The sequence below is a fragment of the Drosophila serrata genome, unplaced genomic scaffold (assembly GCF_035046125.1).
Source record: "Drosophila serrata isolate PLE 108 unplaced genomic scaffold, ASM3504612v1 contig_281, whole genome shotgun sequence".
Taxonomy (NCBI): Eukaryota; Metazoa; Arthropoda; class Insecta; order Diptera; family Drosophilidae; genus Drosophila; species Drosophila serrata.
In genome coordinates, this window is record NW_028257179.1 from 36,197 (window position 1) to 48,389 (window position 12,193).

The window sequence follows — 12,193 nt, forward strand, 5'->3', positions numbered from 1 at the left end:
CTTCTGCTCTACGTGCTGAATTTTTTGTCCCGGTGTTGTACTTTGATAATTTATTGTGTTACGTATACGCCGCGTGGGCGGGCCAATTGAATTGAATTGAATTCGGGGAAAACAGAGAGCGGGGAAAATGTTTCATAAATGTTGCCAAAGGACTACAAACCCCCCGAAAAACTACAAGCACTTCGGTTTTGTTTTCCAACTTCAATAGTATGGCAATTTAATCCTTTTTTGTTCGACAACGAGTTTTGTTCAGGGATTTATAGAGCACGCAACCTGTTGGCCCCTTATCGACACTTAAAAATAATTTATAGATTTAGACAAATATAATTTGTAGTGATTTTTACAACACTAATAATTAATTAGAGCAATGTTTGTGTTAAAATCAAAAGATAAAAGAATATCGAAAATAAAGCTACATTCACCTTTAACTCTTAAACAATAAATCTGTTATAATAATAAATAAGAAATTTTAGGTTTTCTATTTTTTTTCAAGTGCACACACAAAAACCCCTTCTGAAACTGTAATAAATATTATTTATTAAAAGGCAACAAGTGCACTTCGCTGGCTGACCTGCTTTGCCATAAAGCGAGGGCTTTCCACAAAATTTTGATTAAGACATTGCGAGGGGTAACAAGGGTTACGGCGAAGGGCTATCATTACTGTTAGCATAATGGCATTCATAACTATGCAAATATTTCAAATTCTTCCGCAGAACTCTAAATAACATTATAGACAATAACTTCAAAAGCCATTACCGTTAATTGTTATGGCCATTTAAATTTAACGCATCATTAACAGCGGCAAAGGGAAATAAAATAACAGAAACAGAAACGGAAACAAACGGAAAGCTGCAAGACAGAATATGCAAAAAGCGAGCTTTGGGACGAAAGCTTTTCCCTGCGAGCAAAACCAAAGAGACGGCTAAGAGAACGGATAAAGAGAGGACATCGTGGTCGTTGGTGAAATGCCGAATCTCGTTGCCTACATTTGGGCGTCACTTTTTATGACCGTTGCCCCACGACCAATTGCCAGCTGAGCGTGATGACAAATTTAATTACCAACACCCGAAATAATAAAAGGAAACCCGCCCAAAGAGCACCCATAGCAATGGAAAATAAAAACAAAAAACAACATAAGGGAAATATGAAGAGAAACTGTGCTGCCTTCGCTGCGATAATCCGAGTTCAATGAGACGAACAAAATTTATGGGGATTATAAAATTTGCGACATGCCTTTGGGGCGCCCTCTCACTTTCTGACATGCCGTTGGCAAGGTCAAGGCTTGAATTTTGCCCAAATTAAAATTTAACCAATCCGATATCTATTTGGGATTAAGTTCGGAGCCCCCTTCAGTGACATATGTTGCATTGAGAGTCCTGGCTGCCTTGATACTTGCCAGTTGGAGCTGACAAGTGTCCTGAATAATTTATGACTTGCCCAGTTTCGATTGCAACATCTGGTTCTGTTACCCGTCCTTTAAGCTTCGGCTCCCGGTTGTCCACAAGCTGTGCATTAATTTTAATTTGCTGTGGGACTTGAAATTCGTCAGGACATTAAACGGTATTCCCCGCTGGTTAGATTGAAGTGTTAAGAGCATTCCAGCATTCAAACATCCCTGCCTCTATCGACCATTACGTTCAATTGGAAATTTGTAAGCAGCATTTACTTTATTTCGTCTTATTATTTGCTTGGGGTGGAATCTCAATCTGAGTCTCACATTGCTTGGGGTGCGCATTTGTGCGTGCATCATCCGCACCCTTTTCACTTTATCTTTAACTTTCACTCTAACCAATTGGTTTCTTTTTCTGTTGCAGGGGGCCAAAAGCCAACAAGTGGCAATTGAATATGGCAATCAAAATGGCATCAAGTCGCGGATATTGTTATGGTTGTTAAGCGGTAAGGTTAAATGGCTCGCAAAGCCTTTCCGGTTTAACACCTCAGATTAGTATTTTCAGATGCTTTACTAAATTTTCTTTAATTCACGAAAGTCGGAGTACGTTTAAATTTTAAATAACATAAATGGATGCACGTTAAAGTGGTATACTTTCTGTTTCTTAAATTAAATATTAAAGAACACTTGATTTATTTCAATGAATACATAAAAAAATATCCAATAAGGTTAATATTTAACGTATAAACACATAATGTTATGAGCTCTATGGCTTATATTTTATATTTTATAGACCTTTTTATATGGCACAATAAAAAGGGATACTGCTTATTCAAATTGAAATAGTTCAAGTTCAGTTATAAACAAGTTTTCTTACATACAAAATTTAATAAACTTTAGATGAAGAAATAAATTTAAAAATTTTAATCCAAAATATATTAATATGATAAATATTAAATTATTTTCTTAATCCCCCAAGATGATCATTTACAGCCGGAGGTACACAAATTTACACTATTGCCGCAAAGTAAAGCAAAGCTCAGAACTTAAGCAGTTGGCTTAATGGGGGGGGGGGACCGAGAATCCTTGACAGCGAGTCCTCCTCGAAACGTCGCCGTGAAGAGCGGACTTGAATTTCTCTTCGCTTCGCTCCGTCGTTTTCCTTGGCTTTTTCCAACTTTGTTTTCATTTCATTAAGGTGGCAACAATGTCGGAGAATGCTACTAATTGCAATCAAGGTGACTTCAACTTGTTGCTGCAACAGCCACTTGAATCCAGTGCCACATGAGCTCTAATTTTTTGCCCCGGGGTTTTACGCTCTTGCAGCTTCCACTCTGCCTTGGTTGATTGACGAGTTGACTGGCTTAATGAATGGATCATTGAGTGCAGGACCAATTGCATTCCACCGTAATTACAGCTTACACCTTGCTCTTAGGACAGAGATATGCGGCTGACATTTGCAATTTATTTCACGGCAGTTGTCAGACGCAAAAAAAAACCTTTTAATTTTAATTAGAAGCAAACACATTTAAGCCCACAAGATCCCAGAATGGAAACGGGAAATGCCAGAGCATGTTTACTCGCCCAAAAAATGAGGCAAATAAACAGCAAGAAAATAAAAGTAAAAATACATTTTTTCCCGTATATATTTGTATATATTTTATAGCTTTGAGCCGAGTAAACAGAGCAACAAAATCAACAAGCAGGCGACGACAACGCTTCAAAAGCCAAAGGCCCTTTTTATTACCTTTGTCAAATGCACAAATAGCCCAAAATCCAAAGCCACTGCCGGGTCACCCCTTCTCAGTTCGTTGACACCCCCTTTGAATTGGCCCAGCTAAGCAATTCCGGTGACAAAACACAACAAACGGCTCAGGCAAATTTACACATTCTGTAGACCAGAAAAAGTAAGAGTGCTCTGGGCGAGTGTCAAGACCAAAGAATTCCATGGAATTTACCTCAGGCTATGTTGAATTGGAGCTTAAAACAGTCTTCTTTAAGCTATTGCAAGCAATAAAATAAGGAAAGCAAAAGTGTTTTCTATCCTTAAAAAATATATATCTCAAAGCTCGGCAAATATCCCCCTCTCAAAGATACAATATACCCAAGTTCTCTAGAAATACCTCGTTTGAAAAGTATGGCCAAAAAGGGTTGAAACTCAAATGTAGCGAGTCAAATATCCCAACATCTAAAGGTACACAATAAAATATTATATCGTAATAAAACCCCAATGCCCCACTCTCCCTTAGATATGGAAGAGAAATGGCTGGCAGGTGTTTAGGCTGCAGAAAGGAGAGTTCCACCCACCTCCCCCATAGTGGCGGATAGCACGATTGAGCGATACTTTTCGTTTAATATGTATTCCTTGGGCCAGAAGCGAGCCCCGGGACGGGCATCGCAATATGTATTTAAGATTTATTGGAGATTTATGCCCGGCTTTTGCTTTTGCTACCAGCTGCTGCCTCCAGCTCCAGCTCCTCGCTCTATTTCATTCATCGCTAACAAGCAATTTAGCATCTCAGCGGGGCAAATCCGCTCAGATACGGATATGTGTCCGACTAAGTCGCGGTAAATCCAAGGACCAACCGACAAGCCCTTTAATGACAACACTTTTATAAGCACATTGAGTATGGAAAATAATTTCCACCGGCACATTGCATTAAATAAAAAAACGACGGTTAATGTAGTAATTTTAAAGTGTCCTTAACAACAACAACAAAGAGCAAATATTTCGAAAAAAAAATAATAAATGACACAAAAAATGCGGTTAATGAATGCAAAAAAAATAAAGAATGTGGATGGGAGTTGTACAAATAAACAAATGAAGTATAAAATACACTTCATTTAACAATTATTTAATTTAAAGAATATGCTGCGATTTATGGTAATTAATGAATGACAAAGAAAAACTTAATAATAATGAGAGTATTTAAAAATAATAATGATGTTATTAAGGTTTTTTATTAAATTCCATAGGAAATTAAGATTGTATTTAATGAAGTTTATACAAATTTCTGAACTCAACATAATAAAGTTTTGTCAACTATTCCATCCAGCATTCTCTAAAACAGATTCATTTCCTAAAGCCTTGTTATGACTTTTTCTGATGTTGATAACAAAAAACTAAAAAATGATGGTAGTATTGTCAGCAAATCTCATCCTCTGGAAAAAAATGACACACGGAATAAGATGTCAGCACAAACTTTTCGTACAGTCGAAATAGTTGTCATTCCGAGTCACAACACACAATTATTATGTTCGTGTTTTGGTTAAAACGTATGCTACAAGTTTTTAATTAAATTTCACTTATTATTAGTATTATTTTTAGTCACCCGATGCACTAGTCATCCTCGCACTGCGCTCTTCGCTGACAAACAAATTTGTTGCTCCGTCAAACAAGCAAATGTGTGACGTGTTTCCCTAGTTTATATCCGACTGTATATATATACATACATATCGTGCCATTGTTCGAAAATAAAACACAAAACGGGAATGAAAACAAGCAAAAGTTTTAACTAATCCCATCGAGAGTAGCTGAACAAACGAAAATGAAACTGAATGAATGCCGAAAAAACATTTTGAGGAGAGAAGCAAAAACTGAAAACGAAATTTATGTCCGGATGTGTTTTTAAAAATGGATGTATTTATTTTTTTTTTTTTTTGTTTTTATATAAATTTAGGTATTTAATCATTAAAATAGAGCATATAAAATGGAATAAAATCCATACAAAATATTTCCATTTTTCGCTTGTTCACAAATCACACACAAAAAATGCCTTCGCGGAGAAAGAAGAGTACTTGGACTTAGTCGCCGAAGAGCTTCTTGCCCAGATCCATCATCCTGTGGTTGCGGCACACGCGCAGGGCATCAGCCTTCTTAAGCACAGCCTGGACATCGCCATTGACGTCCACCAGCTGGGAGAGGAAGTCCTCGTAGGCGGATTTCACATTGGCCGGAAGCGTGCCGATCTTCACCTTCTTCAGGGTTTTCACAATGCCCTCGGCCCAGCCGGATTCCAGGGCAAACTCGGATAGCCAGGGCACCAGAGGTAGCACTCCGCACATGGTCTGCATGCCCAGGAACCACAGTTCCGAGAGATCCGACCAATAGCCCTTGTAGGCAATGGACACCACCAGGGCGGTGGGGTCGTTGCTCTCGTCAATGTTGTAGGCGTCCCACAGGAAGCGAATGGTGGCCTGGATGTACCGACAGATGGAGAAGTCATTCTGCTTCACCTTCTTGGACTGCTGCTTCAGGAGGAGTAGTCCCAGGACCGCCAGATTTCCGTGGATCACCAGGTTATCGGGGGTGTCCTTCAACTCGGGCAGGTTCTCAACCACAAGCTTCAGCAGGCTGGCAAAAGTGGGTCCGTCTTCGGCCTTCTTGGGCTCCAGAACCGTGAAGTTCATCAGGATGTTGCACAGCGCCACGATGGCTGTCCTGGCCACCTTCATCTCCGCCTGCTGCTCCGGCGTGGGAACCGGATCCGGTTCGTTCATCCGCTTCAAGCGCTCAGCTCTAGGAATGGGCGGCCTCTTCCAGTGAGCAATGCTGAAGTAGAACTCCAGGGCTTCCAAGAGCACCTCATCCTGTTTGTGGGTGAAAAGCACCCTCCTGGCCTCCTCCTCCACGGCAAAGTGGCAGAGGGCCGGCAGCATGATCCTCAGCACATCGATGGGCGGCTCGCCCTCCCTGGGGCCCGCCCTCCAGGTCTTCAGATCATGGAAGCTCTCGTTGGCCACTTTCAGCATGAAGGGCAACAGCTTGTAAATGGCCGGTCTCATGGCCGTGGTTTCCTGGGCCAGCCAAGCGGACAGAACCTTCACGATGGCCACCACAAACTTCTTGTCCCGGGGATTAACACTGTCCCTGATCTTATCCTGGCTAACTCTGGTTAACACAGCCACGACCTGGTTGAAGGCACCCTTAAGAGCCGTGTAGGTGGTCTGCTTCTCCTTGGGCTCCAGGTCCAACTGGTCGGTGGCCATGTACTCGATACACTGCTCCAGGATCACAAAGCAGCAGGAGAGCAAATCCGCCTGCTTGAAGGTCGTCTCCAGCTTCTTCTCATCCATCTGCATGCGCACCTCGATGGCTGCCAACTGGAGCAGCTGCAGGAAGAACTGCTTTTGCTCGTCCATGAAGGCCCATTGGATGCCCAGAACCTGCAGAGTGGTCGCTATCAGGTGCAGGGCTGGATCCCTCTGCTTGGGTCCGATCTTGGCCTTTAGGATGTCGCCACAGCCCTTGAACAAGCTTTCTGGCCAGATTTGACCCTCCAGGGAATTAATCACAATCTCCTTACGACAGGTGATCAGGATATCGGCAAGAATTCGGCAGAGCTCGTACTTCCTGTCCGTGTGGTCGGTTTCCATGTCCAGTGCGATCCTCTGGATAAGAGCATGGAAGGCGGTGGGATCCTCGGGCCAGGAGATCTTTCCGAACTGATTCACCAGCAGCACGATCAGATGCAGGGCCTCATCGGTCTGGAAGCTCTGGGCGGAGTAGATTTGGGACATCTTGGGAATGGCACCGGTGGCCAGGAGAGCCTGCTGACCCGGCTCATGGCTGGCGATGCTCTTCAAGCAGCTGTAGGCTTCGCTGACCACTATCAGGTTGTCCTCGTAGTCCTCGTCGTCGGCTTGCTCTACGATCTCCAGCAGCGTGGGTATGGCATCGATGATGTCCTTGTGCGTGGCCAACTCCTCCTCCTGGCAGAAGCAGGTGAGAATGGACAGGGCCACACTCTTGTACACCAGCGGGGGACAGTCACTGGGCAGATCCTTGGACACTAGCAGTTTCTTGAGGAAGGGGAAGCCAATGGCCTCGAAGAGCAGCTTCTTGCCCTCCGCATTGCAGTCCTTGCCCTTCACCAGCTTGGTGACCATGAACAGAGCAGCGAACTTCTCTGTGTCGCTGCGCGTGCCCTTCAACAGGTTGGCGCACTTGCGCACGGGCTCCGGCACGTCCGTCATCCTGGTTTCCGACTCTCCAAGTGTGTATCTCACGGATCGCCTATGTATAGTCTTATATACCTAGCGACTGCTCGCTGGGGATATGGATGTGGTTGTGGTATGTGCGCAGCGTGGCCTTCTATAAATATATCTTCTCACACTTTCACTTGGCTACAGTCTTCCCGTTGGTTCTTTCTCCGCCGGATACTCTGGGCTCTGGGTTCTGGCTAATGCGTTCCGTGTCTTTGCTCGACGACGCACTCTCGCGCACTGATCTCTGTTAGCGGAAAACTCACGAGTGGCTTTCCCAATTTTCCAAAAGCTGTGCAGCTGTTGTCGTTCGAATGGGGAAACCTACACACAATTTATTTATACATATCATACACTTTGCTTAAGCAGGGAAAATACAATTGAGGATCTATAGGGGCAATAATATTTTCTTAATTTTTCCTTAGTATTTTGTTGTTAATATGAAAAGTAGTAAAAGTAGTTGCTCAAGAAAATAGTATTTATTGTCTTTAAAACTTAATAAGTAAACATTAATTTAGAGGTCGTAAAGGCATGTAACATATTTAAATATTAAATCATAAACCATATAACCGCCATAGGAAGTAAGAAATCTGCTCAGTATTATGTCTTTTAATACTGTATATAACAGGTAACAAATTTTATTTTAAATGATATATGTTATGCACATTTAAAAGTGTATTTCACGGTTCATGTATCTTCTTTTTGGCATACGTTTTTCCCATTTTCTTCGGCCTATTTGAAAAACATTCGAAATCAAACGGATGACCAATGCATTGCTCTTGGCTCTCTGCTTTTCCTTCTCCACTTTCCCACTTTTTCTCTCTCAAGTTTTCCGGCTTTTCATTCTCCTGAGTATCGTTGTGTATATTTAGAAAATGATTTTTCGTTTTTCCGACTTTTTCGTGTTTACATTTTAGTCAACTGTGAAATGTTCGCCGCCGGCTGCATTTCTTCCAGAATATTTTGAATACGTATTTGCATTCTCCGCGGCACGTACATAAGCTCCCCTATGTGGCAACAACTATCTATTCGGATATATATAAATATAAATGTTTGTACATAGGTGTGTCCGATCAATATCCAGACATATAAATAAACCACTCTGGTGCAGCGGGAATGAGTGCTCGGAGTACGCATATTTTTAAATACATAAATTAACAATTAACTTAGTTATATAGACACATTGTTATACGCGTATATGGATCGCAAATTTGCATATTTAATTTGAATGTGATGCTTTCTGCATTTTCATGCTGGGGTCAATGAATTTAATTGCACATTGCACTTTGTTTCAAATTAAATGTATTTCATTAGGACTCATTTCGCAAATCTATTTATTTTAACTGTACACATACTGATTTATTGTTTATTTTTACTAAATGACGTACACTGTTATGTTTTGGCTTATAATTATTATTATATATTTTTCCTGTTTTGTTGCGCTGAAACATCTGTTTATGTATATTTTACAATGACAACGTCGTGGACAGAGACATCATGGGGGCTATTTATTCTTTTGGCATTTAATTCTTTTAGCACAATTTTACATATTTATTTGCTAATGAGGCATACAATCCGACACATTCACGAAATTTGGCCTTAAGACGAGCGGAATCTCTGGCCATTTCTCGCTCTTTCCACACAAATGAACATATATCGTTGGCCATTAAATCTTTAACACGATTTCGGGGCCGCAAAAGTCGGTTATTCGGTTATTCGCCATTGGCCTCATATTGATCATAATGCAAATGAAAAACTTTATCCATTCTGGATTATTTACTGCCGCGCACAAAATGCAAATTTGTCTGGACCAGCAGCACCAGCAGCATCCCCGCCAGATATCAGAGAACCAGGAGAATATATATATGCATAATGTATAGATGCAGCAGTGAAAATCGGATCCCATATCTGGCGCTGCCGTTTGCAATTGCCTTTGTTATTATTATATTTGGCGGTCCGGCCGCGAACATGAGCCAAGTGGTCGTTGAATGTGGTCGGTTGACCGTTTTTGGGCAAACGCGGCTTAATTGCGTTGCTAGCAATTTCAATAATTGGGTTATAACGAAATTGATTAATTTTTACATTTCACTAATTATGTGCCGGGTCAAATCCGCCGCTATTGTTATTATAATAATTATAAAGCGGAAATATGCTGGGCATCCATAGTGCCATGTGGATGTTCGTTCATTTGCTTATTTGCTCTCATTTGGTAACTAAGCTCCACAATTGTGTGGGTGCTCGACCATTTTCCGGACTGCCGTTGCCTACTCTCAGGCTGCGGTGAAAATTTAGCTTAAATCAGAAGAGCCTTGCAATGGGAATTGCGAAAAATTACCCACAAACTGGCTACTTTCTTGGACACATCACTGGACTTTGTCCTTATCTAGCTGGGCACATAACCAGGAAGAGCTAGAAAAGGCAACATCAACATCAATAATTGAAATAAATCGCTTGACAAACGATGTTCGGTCCAGAGGCAGCAAAGAAAACAGAAAAACAGAGGACACAAAAGCAAGGACAACGAAAAAAAAGAAGGAAAAGCCAGGCAGATTGAGAGCAAGAAAAAAAGAAAACACTCTTATCACTAATCATGAGAGCAAGTCCAAGTCCAAGTCGAAAGGAAGAAAGTGAACCCTTGAATATGAGAGGAGGAGTATGATACACCCAGAAAAAAGACTTTTAAAATACAGTAAGCACTTTAAATATCCTACTTAACTTTACAAATGTAATAAAGAGGTCTTATAACTGCTGTTGTTTAAGGTGTTCATGTGAAAAGGTAAGTTTGAAAACATGTACTTAAGGGACAAGGGGTTTATATTATAAACTAATCCTTTGTAATCAAGTCTACCTTGATTTTTTTCTTCTCAATGTAGTGTAATAATTATAAAAATATGGTATATTTTAGTCACTGATACCTTTTAAATCTTTTTCAATTTTTTTAATCGTTGTCCCTCCATCTAAAGATTTGTTGTTTAACTTCAACCAATTAACTAGTTGAACCATTTATCCGGAATAATTGTTTCAAACTTTGAAATTCACACATTTGGTTGCCATGTAAGCTCAATTGAATGTGCAGGACCCCCAAAGGACTCTGTGGAACTTCGCACTCGCTCTGGCACTCGTGCTTCCGTTTCCAATTCCGCTTCCGTTTCTCACACGCCGCCTTTTGTGCGAATCGAAGGCACCGCGCATCGATTTTCGTACCGCTGTCCAAAGTTTTGCAGAGCCGTTTCGAAATGTTTTGACAAATGATTTTGTTTATATTTTCCATTTCATCGAAGCCTCCGATGGCGACACTTCTGCGGGCAGCCTCCTTCAGGACCCAGGACCCCTATACTCTGTGCTTGGCGAAATCGCATAGATAACAATGAGAAAATTTCGACTTTTAGCTGGCCTAGAGATCATCAACATTGATTTCAACTTTTTGGCTGACGGGGCGGTCGGTTGGTTGGTCGGTCGTCGTCAATAACATTCAGTGATTGTCATCATCATGGCTGGCCCGCCCAGGCCGAGTTTGTTTTGGGGGCGTGGCACTGGTCCAATTTGCAGCCGGGACCCACAAAAAAAACCAAAAAATACAAAAATAAATAAATTGTCTGTCATTACGAGCTTTAAGTTGGTCAACGAATCATTTCGCTTTCGATGGGACCGAGAGTTCAGGCCGAGTTCCATTTAAGTTCAACGAAGTTTGCGGCAGACGGAAATTAATCTTTGTTATGCGGCGAAAGACATTTTATACAAGCAAACTGCTTTCATTATATTCTTAATAATAGGACAATTTAAGCTAACGACTCGGTAAACACAGTCGCACAATATTGATCCTATTTTGTGGGGGAAAATATTTGCGCAATTTATTATTAATATCGTTGATGATTCTGATGGCTCGTTCCTCACCTGTTGGTATTATTATTATTAATAATTGATACTGGTAAATTGGCTAATCATAATTAAAGAAAGCAAGCTGTGTAAATTAAATGATTGACCAAAAACCAGTTTATTGCTGTTGATAATGAAGCCATAATAAATTCAGGTGAAATAACAAACTAAAATTTAAATTTGCCATTTAAATTGTGAAATAAAAACTAAACATAAACTGCCTATGCTAGAACTGAATTCAAATCTCTTCTTATAACTTTTAAAGTTCTCTTAAGATTGATTAGCTTCTGGAAACAAATTTTCAAATACAATAAGAATCTCGACTGTTAAATGAATTTCTCCTGTAATCCCAGAATTTATTCGGTTAAACGCATTCCCGGAAAAATCCCAGCGGAAGTTGTTACAATTAAAAACACTTTGGAATTATAAGGAACTGCTTTCCCCCACGGCCAAAAGAAAACCCACAGCTGTTTCCAAAATCACATGAAAGTGTGCATTAAACCTTCCTGCCACCCAAGGACCTTTGGCCACCCCCAAGATGAGTTCAAAATAATCACTCATACACGTGCACATCGTTGTTCCTCCGGTTCGCGCAGTTTCGATTTCCCCACTTTCGAACCTTTTTCGCCGGCGAGCGTGTCCTGATTGTTTGCACAGCCTGGCACGTGTCAATTTATATTTAAATTTAAATGCAAAAACCGAATCAAAATTCCAGCGTACCGAATAGAATTAAATTTCAAAAGGCGGCAGAAACAGAAGCAGCACAAAACAATCATATTTTCGAGAAAGGCATCTGCCGGCTGTAAACGGTTTTGGTTTACACAATATTAATGGCTGATTAATGTGGGCGACAGGCAGCTGAGGCGGATTGAAGCGTAGTTTCCTGAAGGATTCAGCGAGTTAACCGATTCCCTCGAAGCGCCTTTGAACAGATTGACTTTC

The 12,193-nt window shown here is 41.0% G+C and overlaps 1 protein-coding gene across 1 annotated transcript; it reads right to left on the reverse strand.

Annotated features, from left to right (window-relative positions):
- Nucleotides 1-5,011: 5,011 nt before the first annotated feature.
- Neurochondrin (neurochondrin) lies at nucleotides 5,012-7,640 on the reverse strand. Its single transcript, XM_020962696.2, has one exon. It carries the CDS (start codon nucleotides 7,364-7,366, stop codon nucleotides 5,195-5,197), a length of 2,172 nt encoding a protein of 723 aa, XP_020818355.2. The 5' UTR covers nucleotides 7,367-7,640; the 3' UTR covers nucleotides 5,012-5,194.
- Between the last annotated feature and the right edge of the window lie 4,553 nt (nucleotides 7,641-12,193).

What these genes read in the sequence shown, in the direction of transcription:
- Neurochondrin (XM_020962696.2), bottom strand. Translation starts at nt 7,366, where the DNA reads ATGACGGACGTGCCGGAGCCCGTGCGCAAGTGCGCCAACCTGTTGAAG.